Raw genomic sequence first — 20,941 nt, 5'->3', positions numbered from 1 at the left:
TAATAATACAAGTGCACTGCATAGGCCCAACAATATGCAAAATGACTAATGTTCAAAAAACAACAAGGGAGGTGTGATTTAACAGCCTAACAGATGGAAGAAACTGAGCCAAACGTTGTGTTAGTATTAACCAAGCGATGGATGCATTTGTGCAATAAAAGATTTTCTTCCTTTTTATAAGTCTGTTCATTTAGCAAAATAATGTCATAAGTTGCTATTTATCATTTACCCACCAGCTGAGAACCACTGCTAATAAACCTGTTGGAGTAAGACCCAAAAACGTCTCAATTAATCCACTCGCTTGTTGTTTGTTTTCTCCTAAACACACATCACGTTAAACACTAAAACTAAATATTTCATTTAAATAAAACCTTAACTGAAGGAAATAAATCATTTCAGATGGAAATAGGCTGGTCAGGATCTGCAGCAGGTAGTTTCACACGGCTCCCGGTTCTCAAACCGTGATTGGTGGACTGTGGAGAGGGGGCGTGGTTTGAGAGGACTCACCTGTTTACCTGTTCAGTTGAGAGTGAGAGTGGCTGGAGTGATACTGCGATCAAACTGCTGGAGTTATTCAGATTATAAGGTAATCTTTCAATCATTTACATGAAATCTCTCAGAGAAGTTTTGCTGCTTGATTTTTAACAAGGAGAGAAGGAAGTAAAGTGGTTTTGATGTGAGGGACTATAAGTTTGAACTTTGCTCTTTACAAGAACTGAGAAATGAATTCCTTGTCTGTATCACACCCTTACAACTGGCTTTGTCCTGCTTATTTCATTATATGAAATCATTACTAGCGTGCGCAAACTCGTACGCTCGCTGACTTTAGTGTTAGATGTGTGTTTATGTGTATGTATATGTTTAGTTTTTGGTTATTGGAAAGCGTTTGTTTCTTAAGGTCATCGCTGTGTTTGTTTAATAGGCAGCTGCATCATTTGTCCTTTAAAGGATTGATAGAGATGTTGATAAGAATCGGTTTCAGCGTTTTAAACAGCAAAGCCTTTCAATTTGCATTGCTTCCTTGCTTTGTGATAAATTAAACCCTTGTTTTAAATTGAACATCATCAATTCTGTAACGTACTATATTGTAGGAAATCCCATCACTCCAATTTAAATAACCTTTAAAATGAGTAAAAAGCATTGTAAAACACAATAATAAGGTTTGTTTCATCTATCATTTCAAAATGTTGATTTTAAAAGTTAATAAAACATATTTTCTAACACATATCGGTATAACAGACGTCGCAAGTCAATGTGGAAATAGCCATATTGATTTCTTCGTTAACTATTTTCCAATGATTTGCTTTTACACCTTGGAATTGAAACTGGAGTCTTTCTCCCAAATCTACTTCGGCTACAAGGACATTTGAATTAGTCACACGTGAGACCCTGACCATCAGATTCACACGATTCACACTCGCAAATGAGCTGTCGAGTCATCGAGGGAAACTGACAAGTTTTTTTCTCTTTTCATGTAGGTTTTCTGTGAGAAGTCGACATTTGGCTATGATCAAGCTCTGGGTTAACATCACCTCACCGTTGGCTGCGATATATGTTGTTGCAGTATGTCTGAATCTCGCAGGTGTGTACGTTTTTTTCAGATTTCAGGTTTCGGTGGTAAAGGTCACTTCTTTTTATTTGGTGTGGGCTGCATCAAGTTTCTACGAGAGCGTGACCGTGCTATGCATAAATTAAAAAGATGTACAGGCCTCCCACTCCACGGTATACAAAATCAAAGTCTTCTGAGATTCAGTGCAGTGCATTGCAGACCTAAACAGGCGCGACTGTAGCGTGCAGAAAACAATGGGATTAAGAAGGAATTATAAAGCATAAATGCACTTTCTACCGGTCACTGGGTTTAAAGCCAACAGTGTTGCTCAACACATTTATGGTTGGGTTGTTTTTCAAGCCGTCAAAATCACAGTCACTCCCAATGTTTTGTGTGAATGTGTATTGCTAACAGGGGTGACGTAGTCACCTAACAAGTTCTGTAGTTACGGCGGTGCTGAGAACAAATTGCACACAATCTTCTGAAAAAAAAAATCAGCAGACCCCCTTGCAAACCCAAACTGCGGCAGACAGGTCATCCCTCTGGAATAGAAAGCAAACAGTTGTTCTTAAAGAGACTGTGATTGTGAAATACAGATCATTTACAGGAACTACTTGGCATCTCATTCATGCGTCTGTTCGGCCAGTTTCTGTTGAAAGGAAATACTTGTTGTTTGGTCACATTTGTGAGTCCATAACAGCAGTGGACATGTGGCAACGTCTCATTTTTTAAATACTTGGTGGTACGTTTGATAACTCGACTGTGTTTGTGTTATCTTTGTATGATAAACAATGAGTGATGACACAAAAACACAGTAAAGAGGAAAAAATTCAGCTCACAGAGTTGAAGACGAGACAGATCTTGATTATAATAATCTTTTTGAACTTTCAGGCCTCTCTGCGGCCATACAGGTGACGACAACGGGAGACCAGACCATCAAGAAAGCCCAGGGCGAGAGCGTGACTATAGGCTGCACGTACACCGTAGACTCTCCGGATGTGGGAGAGCTGGACATTGAGTGGTCACGCGTCAGTCAAGACATGACCCAGAAAGATCAGCTGGTGAGAGGAGATGCAAGAGTTTACAGAAGCCTGTAATTTTTCTTCTCAAACTGGTGAAAATGAAACTTGTGTTATCGTTAATCACCCTCATGGCGACCCAAACCATTTTGTTTTCTGTGGATCTTTTAATGTACGTGGAAATGAGCGTCCACAAATTCTTCAAAATGTCTCCTTTTGTTTCACAGCAGTATGCAGGTTGTATTTTAATTTTGTCTGCCGAAAATCATTTCAGGTGCTTTTAAAACCATCAGAATATGCTTCAAATACAACGCCTGAGACGTTTCCCAGTGGGTGTAGGTGAAAATTATGAGTTGGACCAAAAGGACACACGCCACATAGCTTGTCAATTCTTTACGTGACATTTGAAGCCTTTAATGATAAGAAAAGAATAAATGAAATGTTGAGTTCCATGATCATCTTGACAGATTTAGTCATTTCTTTGGTTATTTCTCTCCTGGCCAAATTGCTTCACCTCAGGCATCCTTTCGGGGATGTGTGCAGAGATTCCCAGAAATGCTTCAGCGTGGCATGTTAACAGCCAGCAGGTGGACAGCTCACCAAATCTCTGTCTGTCTGTTTGTTAGATCTTATCTTACACTGGGGGGAATCAGCACGAGTTCGGAGACCCAGGCCTGATGAGCCGCTTTAAATTCGTTACCGACCCCAGCCGCGGAGACGCCACGGTAACCATCACCTCCCTCCAGGCCCAGGACACGGCCACGTACCAGTGCAAAGTCAAGAAGACGCCGGGCATCGACTCCAGGAAAGTCACTTTAGTGGTGTTAGGTGAGGACAAACACTTTCCATCTCTCAGCTAACTCCTGCTGGCAGTTTTCTCAGACCTTTGGATTTCTGTCGTACCGGTTCCCTCCACCCTAACACGCCTTTTTCATCCGCTCTTTCACAATGACCCAAGTGGAATGGTAGGTGGGGTGAACGCTTTGTCATTGCCTGTCTGATGTTTGTCTCTTTTAACCTCAGCCCAACCCTTTCTATTAGCACTCATTTGGAAAAGCTCAGACCTAGTGCTGTTTACTCTTTTAGGACATGTCTTTATTAGGAGTTTTTTTTCATTAACCACTGTGATTTATTGTAATGGGTGTTTGGATAAAAATAAAAACACACCATAAGGTAAATTCAGAGTAAAAGCATACATAATGAGATATGCATCAAATGACTAATAAACAAATTATAATATGATGTTTTATCTTACTACATTAGTCTTTTCTTCTAGCGTTTCCCTACAATAAGTCAGATTTTCATCTGTCTTTTTTCTCTCAGTAAAACCTTCCCCTCCTAAGTGCTGGGTGGAGGGCAACGAGGAGAAAGGCAAAACGGTCTCGCTCCACTGCAAATCGTCGCATGGTTCGGCTCTTCTGAAGTACAAGTGGACGAAGGAAAGTGGAAACCTGCCACCGACCGCATCACAAAGTGAGTTGTACAGCAGAAGACGCAGGTCTAGTTCAACTGTGCTCCGCTGCTTCTTTAAGTGTGAGAGTTCGAATGACTCGTGCTGGACATCAAAACAAAAATATTTTAAAGGGACAGTTCACCCAAAAATTGAAATTCTGTCCTCATTTACTCACCCTCATGTCATTTCATTCCTGTGTAAATTACTTTGTTCTGATGAACTGGAAGCATGTTAGCAATTGTCGCAATACCCCATAACAGTTTGCTTTCCTTAATTCTTCAAAATATCTCCTAGTGTGCGTATTTTTTTCCACTATATGATGATGTACCCGAACTGAATATTGCTAACATTCTTCCAAAATACTTTCTATGTGTTCAACAGAACAAATAAATGTATACAGGTTTAAAACAACCTAAGGGTGAGTAAACTATGACAGAATTTTCATTTTTGGGTGAACTATCCCTTTAAAGGCCTCACAGCCACCGAACAGGTTTTTCCGTGTAATCAGACAGGAATGAGTGCACATTCTGAATGGCCGCTCTGTTTGCAGATTCCCAGACTGGAGAGATGCTGATCGCAAACCATAGCGACAGCTTCTCAGGGAAGTACCTGTGTGAGGTCAGCAATGAGGTTGGCACGGAGCGATGCACGTACAACCTTCAGGCGTACAACCGTAAGTGTTGACAGTCAAAGTTTACGCATATTTACACAGCTGTATGTGTCTAAATGTCATTGCGTTACAGAAGAAAATATCAAAGCAAATGACATTTGTTTAAAAAGGCGCATTCTCCCAACAACATTTGGTAAAGCGTATGGGGTTAGTTGTCACACGTTCAGTGGATGTTTTTCTAGGGTTGGTCAATATTTGTATAAAGTCTTTATGTCTACTGGTCGGCATATGTGTTGTGCAAACAAGATGATCTCGTGTAGTGTTGTAACCTGTCCATAAACATTAAAACAAGTTTAAAAACCAACCGGCGTGATCTTCCGGGAATTTCAGTTTTTATGGAGATGGCAAATTTGTGCATAAACATTTATGATTTTTAGACAAATGCAATAATGAAGCCCCACCCCTAAACATTCACATCCCTGACACAAGAACAGATAGAAAGTTTTGAAGCAAGATGCCAAAGAGAATACATGAGCCCTGTTACAACTTCCCCGAAGTGATACTATTTCCCTATATACTGTTATATCCCAAAGTATTGACAGAGCTCTTCCTGACAACGTCGACAACTTTCCGGTAGAGTCGGAAAAAAGATTTTGACTCCCACAATAGTTGAATCATAATTTCTTTGCGGATCTGTTTGGTTATCTGTTACAATGACTTTCAGACAATCTCTTTCTCCAGTGTAAGAGAATGGCTTTCAGTAACCGAAATTCTGCAGTCTTTCTCTCGCTCTCTTTCATTGTTATTTCAGTGTATAGAAACCATCATGAGTGTCCTTGGGGGAAAAAATCCTTGGGACTTGTGAATATTTTGTGCAAAAACTGATCGTTTAAACTCTTTCTATGAATGGTTTTGTGAGATCCTTGAAAACTTTGCACGCTCCTGTACAATCTGAATCTGTATTTTATCTCTAGCGACCAATAAAGTGGGCGTGATTGTGGGAGCTGTGATTGGTGCGTTACTCTTGCTTCTCCTCCTACTTTTGCTGATCTGGCTGCTGATTTGTTGTTGCAACAAGAGGCGCTATGAAAAAGAGATTGCCAATGAAGTCAGGTAAGACTATCAAGCCTTACTTTCACTTCCTTCCTAATGCAGAAGTGATGACTCCGCTCGGAAACCACATAGGAACGCCCTGACAACCCCCCTGACATCGTGGTGGTGTGTTTTACATATTACACAAGGTGGACTGCCGTGTCTAATAGTTTATGACATAAGTCCCAGTACTGAATTACTATATAAGCCCAATGTAAAATATACAGTTCCTCTCTCATTATCAGCTAAACACACCTAAAGTGCTCAAGTGAAGTATGTGTGAATTGACAAGATCAAATTGGAGAATTCCTGGTTGACTAGTCAGTAAATGCTTGTCATTCATCACCTTGTTATTGCCACCACACCCAGAAACACGGATAAACACAGATACAGTATGTACTTGTCATTATCACTCGGATTCACTTTCCCTTTACATCTAATAGCACAAAATGTAAGTTATTATTTCAATAGTATAGTGACAGCGAGTGCCACAGGTGTTGAAAGCGACACGAAATATGTGGATGGTTTGCTTTTTGGCATATATTTAGCATCTATCATTCGCAAGGTGTGCAATGTAAACATTTAAAAAGCGGTAATAATGTTTTGCAATAAACATTCTTGCCAAATCTTAAAAAAGGCATTTTTTAATTATTCTATAACAAAAGCAAAAAGTAGGAAATATAATGTAACTATTTTAAGCTTCATTCCTACAATTTGAAACCATAGGCCTACTCGACAGTTAATTCATTCTTTGCGCAGGTCTACAAGAACTAGAACACATTTGTGTTGTCGTCGCCGAAACCATCTATAATATGAAATACCTCAATTCAGAAAACAAATATACCAAGTGTTCATTTCCCACAATTTATCTTCTGTCAGGGTGGATGCCGCGCCTCCTGAGAGTCGACCTGGAAGCCGGACCACCAGCTTCCGGTCCATGCGAAGCTACCATGCCCATCCGGGGCTGCAGTACACCTCGGTTCGACAGGCAGATGTAATGCGGGCTGAATCCGGTCGCAGTGCTTACACCGAACGGAAAGGAGTTCAAAGAGAAGCAAGCATGCCAGCTAGTGATAACAAGCCCCCGCTCCGATACGACAATAAATACGGATACGCTGTATAACCACGGATGTCCTGCACAGAACACATCAAACTACAGATGAACTACTCTGCAAAACCACAGATCCGTGGACGTTGGAAGTGTACAGGAGAATATTCACGTTGTTGAATTTGCATAATATTCAGGATATTGATTGATAATATATATGTATATATTTTCTAATGTATTTTTGTATGATTTTATTTGTCTACGCCTCGGCATAGCTGGATGTTTTGGTGAAATCAGAATGTATTTCTGTATGAATGTTATGATCTAAAAGAGGTTGACCACCACGATTCGGTAAAGTCTGTTTATAAGGGGGGATATTCTGCCCAAAAACGATTCACACTCATGTTGTTCAAAACCCTGTAGCCTATAAGACTTGAAGATATTTTGAGAAATGTCTCTGTTGTTTTGTGACCAACGACGGAAGTCAACATTCTTCAAAATCTCCTTTTGTGTTCTGCAGAAGTAAGTAAGTCGTACACGTTTGTATTGACGCGAGGTTGAATAATTTGCATCTTTTTCAATTTTGAACTAATGCACCTGAATCAGCACGATCATTCAGAGATGATGGGACGTCGACTGCTGTGATTTTCATCAGGTCAATGGATGTGGTAGTGTTGAGCGAGAGCGCCCCCAGGCTGCAGTGTCAGTACAAACCCAACTGCCCTCGTCATCTGTTACGCTCCAATCACTTTCCTTTTCTGGGTTGTTTGCTTGTTATGGGAAAAGGTGTCTCTGGATGAAGGTGAGAAGAAAACATGAGAAGTGGTGATCTGAGATATATAAAATAAAGCCTCATTTACCGGCAGTGCTTTTGCATGAACTCCGATTTAATTGCACAAAACTAATTTCTCATGCCAAGGTTCATTCGGCTTGAAAATGAAATATTTGGTGTAGGGAAACTAAAATCCTTTAAGTTACACTATCAAAAATGATTTTGCAAGTAATACACCGTAACAAACTGTGTTTTTACCATTTAATATGATTACCTCGCTAACAAACAGTGCTTTTCTGTGTTACTGAAGTGTTTTGAGCAGTTTCACATGTTCTTAACTACTTTTTCTAGTCTCAATAACAGTTTCCCCCTAGATAACAGAAATATGGTCTGATATCAAGCTTACCATGTAATGATAGTCCCCTTCACCACATACGGCTCTGTAAAATAAATATGATTGTGTTATCATATGATATGTATATATATAGTGGTGTTGTGATCGAATAAAGTATTTTAGAAACAGATGATAGCAGATATAAATGTGATGTAGTCAAAGTCAGACACTTGGATTTCTGTATTTCATTCGACCGATTACAATTTTTTTGTACAAGCAGACCAACACAAAAAAAGAGCATTCATCAGATCCTTTGTTCATATTTTCTGATGTTTTACATTGTTTTTCTTTTTTTTAATGTCACTTCCTATAGTGTGATGTAATCAGGGAACAGTTTTTATTTAAAGGGATATTAAAAAAGCTATAAAAGTTATATTGGCAAAACCAGTAAAACAGTATTCTCAAAACAAATAAACATTTGGTCAGGTAAACTGTCAGTCTGTATTTTTTACTTCGGAAAAATGTATTATTAAGTATACATAACACATCTTTCTGGATTATCAGACGTTTTCACAGCCGAACAGAAAACTGTAGGACTCCTGATTATCAAGGCTTTACTCCGTCAGATCTGTGTTGAAATGTCAGGGTCATATAAGGAGTCTCACTATACTAGACAAGAAGCAGAGAAAACCTACCGCTGGGTTACTACGGAAACGAGAAGACGTTTGGCTCATGGTGAGGACTGCTGGATGTGTTTGGATGTCATAAATGAATGGAGCGAAATGAACAGACTTCAGGACAATGTTGTCCGCTGCACGTTATGTAGCAAACGTCCAATTATGGTGTAGCATGCATGTGAATGCCAGATGAGCTAAAATAGACTTGTTAATAAGGTGGAGGTGTGAAAAAGACTTGATCTTCTCATCGTGCGTCTCGGTGGTGTGTGTGCTAGTCAAATCTGACCTCTTAGATCCGTTCTGCATTAACACAGGAAGGACTCGCGTAGGCAAAAAAGCGTGACCAAACCTACATTTGACTTGCATTTACATTCGGAATGTCTGAAAGTAAATGACGACATGGCAATAGTGAATTCTATATTGTTTAATGTAAGATACAAGGCAATCATTTGAAGCCCATAGAGTGAGAATAGTTTGCCAAATTCAGAATACGCAGGCAGTACTGATAAAATATCTTTAAGAATCCATCCACATCAGTGGAGTTACTACGACAATTGTTCTTTTCCTTTGTAACCCTTTGATATTAATAACACTCATTACAAATGGTAAAATCGACAAAGAACAGAACATTGCAGGTGACCACATGAAGCCTTTTAGAAAAACTAAAAAAATGAATGCGTTCACGCTCCAAAGAACGATCAGCTTCTGAATAAAACCATTTATGTTTCTTCAACGGTTCTATCTTCGGAAAATAAAATATTTTTTATTTTAAATTGTATGTTCAATAAGATAACATAAAAATAAAAGATACTTGTTAGTTGAATATGAAAACGGTAATATAAAAAAACTATATAAATCATTATAAGTAAATAAAATCATATTAAAAAATGCAACATTATTTATATTTTTATATTTATTTGAAGATTTTAAGAGTCATTTGAAAAGTAGCTAAATAAATAAAAGCATCATAGATAAGATTACGGTGACATTCAGTTGGCAAAAAGAAAAACGTTTTTCAAAATCCATTATCATAAGTGACCATAAATGTTCTTGTTTGTGTGTATATCGAAGGCAAACTCGAATCAGCCATCTGAATTATACCTGTGTTCCATTGATCGTGGTTCAGATTGACTAGTAATGCCTCCAACTTCTAGAACACACTGCTTTACATATGGTTATGGTCAGCCGATTTATAAATCCATCACAGCAATTCTGATTCAATTCCCTCCTGTCATTTATTATGTTCATTAAATAAATGTATTCGGCAGTGATAACAGAGGACAGTTTCCTGCTATTTTCATCCTTCAAGCGCACAAGATTTTGAGAAATCCAAAACAAGGTACTAGAATCTTATATCTTGACATACAATAAGAGCTGTGATTTGCTTCAATTAATTTGATCTTGGACGAATAGGAGAACATTTCTTATTATTTCATACTGAAGACTTGGTGTTTTGTGAAGCTTTAGGGGAAAACAAATATTTCTACAGCCTGTTCTTTAAAAATCTGTGGTGGAAAAAAACAACGTGTTGGTTCAAGTGTTATTTAAAACAAACTATTCAAACATTTATATTAATAAAAATGTTTCCTTTAGCAATAAAGTGAAACAAGTTGAAGTGGAAGTACTCAAATTATTAAATGAAAGTTAAATAAATATATATATATATATACTTTTTAACTGACTCAAATTTAAATCAGGTTATGTGTGTAAGAATAAAGATAATCCTAAATAAATAGTTATATTTGTTCTTAACCAAGTTTAGGTTAAATGTTGACATTATTTGGCTCATTGAAATCAACAAGTCAACCATGGATTGAAAAATGTCTTCAGTTTTTTTACAATGCAGGTTCTTTATGTTACGAGTAACATTTGACAATAAGATTAAATCCTCCATTTGCTCACCATCATTTTGTCCCCATATTTGTTGCTCTGCGATAGACACTCACCTGAAGACAGCCCAGTCATGTTGACCCTCACGGATAAACTCTTCATCTGGCTTACGACGGGCCTGCTGGGCATCTGTACCATCTTCTTCAACATGTACCTGCTGCTGGTGATCCAGAGGAGCTACAGAAAGAAGCACAAGCTTAACCCGTGTGACTTCATCATCTCGGCCATCGCTGTGGCCAGCATCTTCCAGCAGATCTTCGCCTATTTATGGCAGACCATAGATGAGATTGACATTGTGTGCAAAATTCCCTTCACGGCGGCAACCCTACTGGTGCTCATCTTCAGCCTGAAGCTCATCATATTCTGGAGCACGGCGTTCCTCACCTTCTACTACGGCACCAAACTGGTGGTGGAGCCCGTGCACTTCTACACGCGCATCCAGGAGGCCATCTTGAAACACGTGCACACCGTCCTGGCCGTGATCGGCATATGCGGTTTGGCCAATTGCATGCCGATGCTGACGATTTTACAATATTCCAACAGGACCTCCAATGAGGATGATTGCGGGTCCATCATGCCCACCAATAGCGATGGACTCGCCTACATTTTTTACTACGTTATCATCTCTGACATCGTTCCGGGCATCGTGATGATCAAATGCAGCATTTCTATCGCGTACCACCTTACCAAACATCTCATGGAAATGAAAGCAAGCACCAACGGTGCCCACGGGCCCAAGCTGGGCACTCAGATGCGTGTGATCAATATGACCCTGAGCCTGGTGGTGGCGTTTGTTTGTTTCGTGGTTGTGGATGTGTTCACGCAGACGACCGTGGTGCTGGTAAGGCTGAACACCATGACTGTGAATATTCTGTTCGCGAGCATCTACACCACAGTGAGTGCGGGTGTGATGGTTTACGGGAAGAAAAGCCACTGGAAGGAACTCATCGCCTCCTACAACATCTTTTTAGACGAGTACCCTTGCTTAAGTGGTTTGAAAGTGTCGGAAGTTAAAACCGAAAAGCACGACCAAGAACATCATTGACCCGGAGTGTGACGCAAACATTTCTTCACATGCTTCAAGACAGGTTGTGTGGGTGGCATTACAGCAAGGTTGCTTTTATTAGGGAAATTGACTCATCTCAAAACAACATTACACTTGTTTCTATTGGAGTCCCATCAAATGTTTCAACAAATCAATTGAGATATTTCTCAAACTGCTTTGTGACTCTGTTTCTTACCCACAGTTGATCAATCAATAACAGGGGGCAGATTCCTGGACAGGGTTTAAGCCTAGTCCCAGACTAACTATGTTAGAAGTGTTTTGATCGAAAAAACTCTTAAAATATATCAGTGCGATTGTTTTGTCTCAAGATGCACATCAATAATGTTTTTTTGTAAAGTTTTTTTAAAGACAACTTAAATATCCGGATTTAACTAAAACCTAGTGCTGGCTTAAGCTAATTCCTGTCTGGGAAATCACCTCTGGATGTTTAATTTTAAGACGTTTTCAAAGGTTTTTTATCAACTGAAAGTGTAGAAGATCAACTGTATACCTTATTCATGACATATCGTAACAACACAAAAAAGTGTAAAACTGATTCTTTCCTTTTGTGCAAACAAACTCTTCACGTACGTAAAAGTGCACGCAACCTTTTTTATATTTACATTTATAAAGGTGGTAAATCATACAGTTGTTTTTACAGTGTAGCCATTGGACATAAGTGAAAAATAAATGTAAGACATCAGTGATACATTTGGGATGTAAAAGAGAAGAAATGTGTTAAACAAAAGTCAAATCTAACACTCAAGTCAACTATGGATTACCTCAAGGATCGGTTTTAGGACCCTTGCTATTCTCTTGCTATACATGCTGCCCATGGCATGTAATGGAAACATTATTAGAAAACATGGAATTAGCTTCCACTGTTATTTACATTTAAATTTATTCATTTGGCAGACGCTTTTATCCAAAGCGACTTACAAGTAGTTTTTTTACAGTGGCACATTACTGCAGAGCAATCTGAGGTAAGGTGCCTTGCTCAAGGGCACTTCAGTCATGACCTGCTGGCACTGAGATTTGAACCGGCAAATTTGCAGATGATACTCAGCTATACTGTAAATCTCATCAAGAACAGATGATTCCTTCCAGCTATCCAAATTGGTGGTGCGCATCGAAGATAGAAAACATTGGATGACTTGTAATTTCCTTCTTTCAAATTCTAATAAAACAGAAATATTACTTATCAGCCTGAAGACACGTAAGCATAATATTTCAGATTATAACCTGCAAATTGAAGGCTGTACTGTTACTTCATAAATAAAAGTAAAATATCTAGGCGTTATATTAGACAGCAACCTACACATATACAGTTTATCCAACTGGGCTACATTTATCAAATATTTATTTATTTATTTACAAAAAAATATTGTCCGGACCTCCGTTTGGATGAAAATACATTTGATTGTTTTACCTTATTTTTGTGTGTTTCTCAGCTTTTTTATTTTCTCCTGTAAAGCTGCTTTTGAACAATGCACATTGTGAAAATGCTATATAAATAAAACTGATTTGAATTGAAAAGTAGATTAAAGATAAAAACAGGAATTCTGTTCATTTTAATTATGCAGCTTTTTGTTTTATTGACAAATGCAGAAAGTCTAGATCTTTAGAACAAGACCATAAATAAACATAGCTGCAAGCAGCAATTACGGGCCAAGATTTTTCTTTCCAAATGCATTTTCATAAAAGTGACCATTAATATTAATATATACATATACATATATATATGTATATGTATATGTATATGGATGTATGTATAGGCATGTAAACAGCCATCTGAATTATACCTGCGTTCCATTTCCACCATGTCTGGATAGTGGTTAAGTTTGACTATGCATCTGACCTCTAGAACATACTGCTTTAAATATGGTTTCAGACAGCGCATGAAAATCTCAAGCACCAACCGCAGCAATACCGCTTCAATTCCTCTCTGTCATTTACTTTGTTCTTTAAATAAATGTCTTCGGCCGTGTTGATAAAACACCCTTTCCTGCGATTTTCATCCTTCAAACACGCAAGCAGCTGTCGAACACTCAAGCAGCTGCCGAACACTGACAAATATTTGAGAACTCCAAAACGAGGTACTAAAATCTTTAGAGAAGAAATGATTACTCTTGTTGACATATAGTAAGAGCTCTGATGCAGTTCAGATCATTTGATCTTTGATGAATTTGAGATTTCTTTGTTCATATTGGAGTTTTTGATTGCAGATACTGCCGTTTTGTTGGTGTTTCTGGAATTTTAGGAGACGATTGAAATTATGGTTGGGTAAAATAATGACAAAGCCAAAGGGGGTTTATGTTATTATAGTTAACTAAAATTATGAAACAATTCTGGTATTTTTTTAATAGTTTGCCTTTTAAATTTAGAAATAATTTTTAATTTAATTTTTTTTTATAATTCTTTAACCATTTCGTTTTTCTCAATTTATCTCAATTTTCTCTTTTTACATATTACCATAAAGGTTTGAAATATTTTATACTGTGTCAGTTTTAGATTTTTCTTGTTTTCTAGTTTAAGTTCTTCAAATGATATAAACATACGAATTGAAATGAATTATGGTCCTCATCCAGTTACTTTAACAAGTTCAACACATTTTTTTATTTTTGTACATTGTTCATGTTCAATCTTGGAATTTGACCCAATTTGAAAGGATTTGCTCAGTCCATATTTTACCCAACAGTGAGTTGAAAGAATCCAGTGTTTTTTTAAATATGGGGTCTTTATCTGAGAAGCAGATTAAAGTCTCCATTTGCCCCAATTGTTCTCCAGATTTAGAACCCAGATTGTTCATCGGAATGTTTTCTCACTTTTTCTCCTGTTTTTATTGTATGACTCTCAACTTAAGCCTTATCATGTTGATGCTTGAGGACAAACTTGTCATCTGGCTTACGACGGGCCTGCTGGGCATCTGTACCATCTTCTTCAACATGTATCTGCTTCTGGTGATTCAGAGGAGCTACAGAATAAAGCACAAGCTGAACCCGTGTGACTTCATCATCTCGGCCATCGCCGTGACCAGCATCACCCTGCAGATTCTCACCTACTTATGGCAGACCATAGATGAGATTGACATTGTGTGCCAAATCAACTACTTAGAAGCGATCCTACTGGTGCTCATCTTCAGCCTGAAGCTCATCATATTCTGGAGCACGGCGTTTCTCATCTTCTACTACGGCATTAAACTGGTGGTGGAGCCGGTGCACTGCTACACGCGCATCCAGGAGGCCATCATTAAACACGTGCACACCGTCCTGGCCGTGATCTACGTATGCGGTTTTGCAAACTGCGTCCCTTTGCTGTCTATTTTGGGCAATAAAAATTCCACCTCCACCATAGCGGATTGCGGGACCATCATGCCAACCACCCCCGCTGGATATACCTACATCTTCTACTACATTGTCATCTCTGACATAATGCCGTCTATTGTAATGGTGAAAAGCAGCATTTCCATTATGTACCACCTGGCAAAACATCTGCGGGACATGAAAGCCAACACCAACGGTGCCCACGGCCCCAAGCTGGGCACACAGATGCGTGTGATCAGGATGACCCTGAGCCTGGTGGTCATGTTCGTTATGTTCGTGGTCGGGGACATGTTGACGCAGGCGACCGTGGTGCTGATGAAGCAGAATACCCTGTATTTGATCGTTTTGATCTCCAGCATCTATACCACAGTCAGCGCCGCTGCGATGGTTTATGGGAAGAAAAGCCACTGGAAGGAACTCATAGCCTCCTACAACATCTTTTTAGACGAGTACCCTTGCTTGAGCACTTTGAAGCTTGCGGAGATCCAAACGGAACCGCACGACAACGAACACGACTAACTCGAAGTGCGGCCGCAACTAAAGACGTTACTAAAACTTCAACATGTGTAGGTTATGTGTGGATGGCACAAAAGTAAACACAGAAAGGTTATTTAGTAATGCATTTTACTTACAAGAACGCTTCTATTTGTGTCCCATCAAATGTCTCTGAAAGTAAATACAGGTAATGCTATATTTCTCTATTCTTCACCCCAGTAGATAAATTATTAGTAGATTTTTATTTTTCTACCTTTGTGTTAACTCAATGTGTAAAAGATCAACTTTATACCTTATTCGTGATATTCTGCAAGTATTAAACTGTTGTTCTTCCCTTTTGTGTACACAAGACACATCAGACTTACAGATAAGAGTTGTAAAAGAGAATATGTTATTCAGAAGTAGATAAAAATCAAACAGGAATTCTGTGAGTTTACATTTTCCTACGGTCTGTTTTACTGACAAATTCAGAGTCTGGAACTTTAGATCAACACCATAAATAATATGTTAGACCTTAAAATGACTTGAAAGAAAACAACTGGACAAAAAACTTTTTACATACAAACAATTTATATAACGTTAAACATGATTAAAAACAATATTCATGCTATTTAAGCACACCAGAGTATCCAAATATTTTTAAAAGGTTTAGTGTATGAAATTTAGTGGATCTTGCGACGAGGCACGAATTGCAACCAACGGCTAACTTCACCCCTTCCCCCTCCCTTTCGAAGCAATATGGTGGCCCTCACAGGACTAAAACTGGGATCACACCAGATTTGAATTAATCGTTTTGCGCGAGTAAAAATAATGCTTCATTATGTATCATAGTTATGCATATTATATTGCATTTGGGTCAATAGATCCTCCAAAAAATTACACACTGGGCCTTTACGCTGTACAGGTAAACGTTTGTAAATTGAAGAGCCTAGATATTTTACCTTAAATATATAGATACCGGACACAGGTGTATGGTGTGAATCAGTGTGGCTATTACATGGAAGTATTCTAATAGCAACTAACATTATACACAATGTAAATATAGCCAGATTGAGTCAAGTGATATATAAAAAATGCTTCTCAGAAATGTGTGTGTGTGTGGGATCAAAATAATATCATATATGCGGGGAAAAAAAACACTGAATCAAAACATATTTGCCCAATGAGATATTGGTTTGACAAAACAATCCTCATTCTCCATTTCTCCATATTCATGCAGATGAAGACATTCAGATCAAATTAATGTTAGCAAATATTGCCGTATTTATGTAACGTCTATCAAGTCTGTGAGAAGAATAACATTATGTGCAAAGGGAGAGAAAGGCAAGCGGTAATACAAACCTCCGTTAAAGATGCTATCTGAAAACATTCAAATGAACTGAAAACTAAAAGTATTATAGGAATAGTTCACCCGTACATGAATATTATGTCATTCTTTTGGAATGCATTTGGTCTTTTCAGCGTTTCCCTGTCCATGAAAAACATAAGCATGAACCTTGACAAGCACGTTTATGAAATTATATATATCTTATATACAACATTGTAGTTGATTAAAGGTAATGGCATAAACATAAAACTCATGGCTTATGTCTATTCTTTCCCAGTCCATGGGTTGAATTGAGAATCTGATGTTCTGAAATAGGCAAGTGTTAAACGGTGTTACCATGGAGACATCCATCAGTGGCATATAAGATTAAAGGCTATTTAACGATCCATCATTTTATAGAGACAACAACGTTCAGCCGGCTAGTAGAACGAGGCACAGAAAAGCACACATTTCAGGACCTGTCCTGCCTTCAGCATCGAAACCTACAAGCAGACCTTCATTATCCAGAACAAGATGTCGAAAAAACAAGGTATAAAGGGCAAATAAATGAAGTCAAATGTAGAAACTTCTTTGCACTTTACAGAGGCCAAGCATTGATCTCAAGCACACTTGACTTAAAAGCTCATATCACGGGCAACAGAAGAAAGAAAAAGATTTCCACAAAACAAAAACACCTCAAAAGGCAAGATCCTTCACTTTCCAATCTAAACACGCGATATGAGAAAAGAGTTCCTGCGCGATCTATGTTTCCAGCTGCTAAGAGCAAAGCACAAGATTAAACCGTCACAATTACATGACTCGTGTCATTATCATTACCTCACAGACGGAGGTCATGACTCAAATAACATCAGTAAGACTTAATGGTGTAAAAATATACAGCTGACAATGACATTTAACTGACGTCAGGGTGATTTAGTGTACGGAAGAAGAAGAGACGTGTGGGAAAGTCTAAGAGACATACTTTCGCTTACACAACCGTTTCATTTTAAACCTACAATCTTTTTTGTTTACTAGTAATTTAGTATAGACGGTTAAAGAGGCAACAACAAACTAATGTTATGTGGCCCAATCTTACCTTCCAGTAGACCTCCGCAAATAACTATTGAGTAGTTTTAATTGAAGAAACTACAACTAATATACAATAAAACATAAAAATAAATGAATATAAATGAAATATAAAGTATATTATAACCCAAACACAGACCGGAAGTTCTGGAAGTTCAGGCCAGCATGTGCTTTAGATGAAACCATCTATAGAAAGAATTCACAATCATCCTTCTTCAACGTTTTGTTCTCGCGATTACAATCCGTTTGTTATTTGTAACTTTTCAAAATAAACACAGAGAACATAAAAATAAAAAAGGTCTGATTTGCCACTTTTATTGAAACTGAAGTGCAAGTCAACATTATAAATCATTCACATTCACAGGCAAAGACTCCCCACGGTGAATGGAAACCTACAAGTATGAATGATATTAAAAACAAATGAATGAAGAAATGTTAAAATGATCAATGTTCTTGCTTTAAAGAATTAAAGTCCACTCATTCAAATCTCATTTAAATTACAATATCAAGCTTAAATAATTCTGTTAAGAGAAATTCAATATTTACATCTACGATCCCTTTTAAAAAAACATTGCTCTGGTTTTCTCTCTTAGAGCTGGGACACGTTGATCACATTTGTTCTCATAATCTCATGATTTAATACAGAATGTACAAACGTTTAAAGCAGAAACGTAGTTTGCACAAACACCGTTACAGTACATAACTAAATATAGAAACCTTGAATGTAAACCTTAACATGTGAACTGTGCAAATATGAATCTGATCCTGAATCTGACTGTTAACCAACAAGTTGCATTCAAAAACATTACAAATAATAATTTAACACATCTGAAGGTGCCCTTATTTCATTGAAAGTTCAAACTCGATCATATTTAAAAAAAAAGTTTGGCATAAATATACAGTGTATGCTTTTCACCCAGTGCGCAGACTACTGGAACGATGTTTAGATTTGAGGTATCTGACAGCGAGATGAGGACCCTCCGCATCAAACTGCATCTCCAGAACAACTTATTTCACTACTCGTCTCATATTTGAGGTTTTTGCATAAAAATTTGGTTTCCACGCTGAAAAATGAAAGCGCAGAGAAATGATCACACAAAAGTCTTTTGTTGCTTTGGGGAACGTAATGCCAAGCAAAGTGTCTGCGAGAGATTCAATTAGGAAGTTGGAAATGCGTGAGCTCCACGGGCGAGAGCTATGTGCAAAGTGAATGCGTGCAAAGAGGGAGTTAAAATATGAACATTTGCTTCCGTTGTCTCAATATCTCAAATTCATAAGGCACAGACAGACAAAACAAATGATGTCTAGACAAGAACGACGATAACATTTAACAAACAATCTGATGAATAAATACAATCGAGAGGTTTATTTCTAAATGAACAAAGAGCAGTGATGTTTCATCAGGGTGAGACATTTTAAAAAGAGCAGATGTATTATGAGCTCCTCGGATGTCTTAAGTACAGTTCACGAGCGTGTGCAGATGTGAGACGTATAGCGCTGGTTGATGTTCTTATAGTGGATTGCTGTCATTGCTGGGTAACATGGACTTGCGGGTTTTGGGTGGTGGGGGTGGAGGCTTGCTTTCAACTTTCATTGGTAAAGGAGGTGTGAACTACAGGTGAAACAAAGACAATAATGTATTTAACCTTCAGTCTGGCAAGATTTCGGATTGACGTTTTTGCCATTTCGAAATCACGTTTTAGCTTATTTTGAAGTTTAAGACATTTTGATAGTAAAGTAGAAATACAGTGGTTCACTCAAGTATAATGAGGTTATTAGACATTTTTCCCCAATTTGAAAGAGATTCTTCACCCAAAACTGAAAATTCTGTCATTTATTCTCCTTCGAGTTGTTCCAAATGTGTATAAATGTCTTTGTTCTGATGAACACATTGAAAGATTTTGGGAATAAACTTACAAGCAAACAGATCTCAACACCCATTGACTTCCATAGTAGGAAAAAATACAATGACAGTCAATAGTGCCCCAGAACTGTTTGCTGCCGACCTTCTTCAAAATGTAGGAAGTAATTATTCCTACTATGGGTGTTGAGATCTGTTTGCTTGTAAGCATCATCAGAAAAAATCTTTCAATGTGTTCATCAGAACAAAGATATTTTATACACATTTGGAACAACTCGAAGGCGGGTGAATGATGACAGAATTTTCAGTTCTGAGTTTCACTTTAAGAAAAAAGGTTTTAGTTAAATAGAAAATGTATATACTGTAGAAAGAATTTGTTCATATTAATATCATACAAACTTAACTGGAAAACCAAAATCCATCATTCATGCATCCTCTTTTCATTCTCTTCTTCTGCAGAACACAAAGGAAGATAGTTTGAAGAATGTTGGTAAAACAAACCCTGTTGGTCCCCATTGACTTGCATTGTTTTGTGTCCATAAAATGGAAGTCAATGGGGACCAACGGTTTCAGGTCATTTATTCTTCATATCTTCTTTTGTGTTCTGCAGAAGAAAATCACACAGGTTTAAAATAACAACAGGATGAGGTTTGAAGGTGAAATATTCCTTTAAGATTTCTTTGTGCAAGTTCATTTACACTTGTCAACTAAAACTGTAAAATTTTATGAAAAACAAACTAAAAATCTTTAGTAAAATTTACAGCTACTCAAGATCAAGACAAGAACAGCATCCGGTCCCTCGTGCGAGACTGTGATGTTTGTCTAACCTCAGAGGTAGAGTTGTAGATGATGTCACTATCGTGCGGGTGTTTCTTCGGAGGCATTGGTGGAGGAGTGCTTGTGATGTCAGATGTGTTGAAGTCACCGTCACTCGGGAGACACGTGTAACCTGCAGGTGAATGATGAATAGATGACGTGTTAATATTCACATGGGAACTTCTACAGATTACTTCAGATTGTGTTGAATGAGCAGATACACTAGCGCTCAGAGGTTTTTGGAAAGCTATCCACTTATTTGTTCATATCTTTTCCATATTTTAGAATAATAATGAACTCATCAAATTTCATCATCTTCAGTGTAGTCACCTTTTGACCAGAATTCGCAGAAATATTGTCTTGTCATCTTATCAACAGCTTCTTGAGGTCTCACCCTGAAATGCTTTTTAAACTATTTTAAAGGAGTTCCCATCTATTCTGTGCTCTTATTGGCTGCTCTTTCTATATTGTTCACTCAAAGTAAAAAAAATCAGAGTTTTGTCATGTAATTTTCATCATAGGTAGACTTCAACTATGAGAGACACATTCCCTATTCATTCTTTCC

At 37.9% G+C, this 20,941-nt stretch overlaps 4 protein-coding genes across 5 annotated transcripts in view; 3 read left to right on the top strand and 1 right to left on the bottom strand.

Annotated features, from left to right (window-relative positions):
* The first annotated feature begins 502 nt into the window (after positions 1-502).
* On the top strand, positions 503-8,373 carry vsig8b (V-set and immunoglobulin domain containing 8b). The gene is made up of 8 exons (XM_079467474.1): positions 503-586; positions 1,479-1,582; positions 2,441-2,610; positions 3,195-3,396; positions 3,892-4,041; positions 4,572-4,694; positions 5,606-5,744; positions 6,603-8,373. The coding sequence occupies exons 2-8, from the start codon at positions 1,507-1,509 to the stop codon at positions 6,844-6,846; spliced, it is 1,104 nt and encodes a 367-aa protein (XP_079323600.1). The 5' UTR covers positions 503-586; positions 1,479-1,506; the 3' UTR covers positions 6,847-8,373.
* A 2,144-nt stretch (positions 8,374-10,517) lies between these two features.
* Positions 10,518-11,489, top strand: LOC306900841 (uncharacterized protein; the record flags this gene model as incomplete). The annotated part of the gene is made up of 1 exon (XM_079468156.1): positions 10,518-11,489. The coding sequence occupies one exon, from the start codon at positions 10,518-10,520 to the stop codon at positions 11,487-11,489; it is 972 nt and encodes a 323-aa protein (XP_079324282.1).
* A 2,870-nt stretch (positions 11,490-14,359) lies between these two features.
* Positions 14,360-15,331, top strand: LOC306900840 (uncharacterized protein; the record flags this gene model as incomplete). The annotated part of the gene is made up of 1 exon (XM_079468155.1): positions 14,360-15,331. The coding sequence occupies one exon, from the start codon at positions 14,360-14,362 to the stop codon at positions 15,329-15,331; it is 972 nt and encodes a 323-aa protein (XP_079324281.1).
* A 2,657-nt stretch (positions 15,332-17,988) lies between these two features.
* Positions 17,989-20,941, bottom strand: part of dock5 (dedicator of cytokinesis 5) — a 52,312-nt gene continuing 49,359 nt past the window's right edge. The window contains exons 50-51 of one of the 2 annotated variants that reach the window (XM_079467950.1): positions 20,388-20,509; positions 17,989-19,311 (exon numbers count right to left, since the gene is read on the bottom strand). In XM_079467950.1, the coding sequence (XP_079324076.1) occupies positions 19,210-19,311; positions 20,388-20,509 (224 nt within the window). In that variant the 3' untranslated portion in view covers positions 17,989-19,209. The remainder of the gene's footprint in view (positions 19,312-20,387; positions 20,510-20,941) is intronic. The other variant, XM_079467951.1, reaches the window with a different exon arrangement.

Source organism: Barbatula barbatula (genome assembly GCF_947034865.1).
Source record: "Barbatula barbatula genome assembly, chromosome: 11".
NCBI lineage: Eukaryota > Metazoa > Chordata > Actinopteri > Cypriniformes > Nemacheilidae > Barbatula > Barbatula barbatula.
This window is presented reverse-complemented; position numbering and strand designations above follow the sequence as displayed.

Excerpts from the sequence above, each read along its gene's own strand:
- vsig8b (XM_079467474.1), top strand. The coding sequence starts at position 1,507 with ATGATCAAGCTCTGGGTTAACATCACCTCACCGTTGGCTGCGATATAT. Across the intron at positions 2,611-3,194 it reads TGACCCAGAAAGATCAGCTG|ATCTTATCTTACACTGGGGG; the intron begins GTGAGAGGAGAT and ends TCTGTTTGTTAG. Across the intron at positions 3,397-3,891 it reads AGTCACTTTAGTGGTGTTAG|TAAAACCTTCCCCTCCTAAG; the intron begins GTGAGGACAAAC and ends TTTTTCTCTCAG.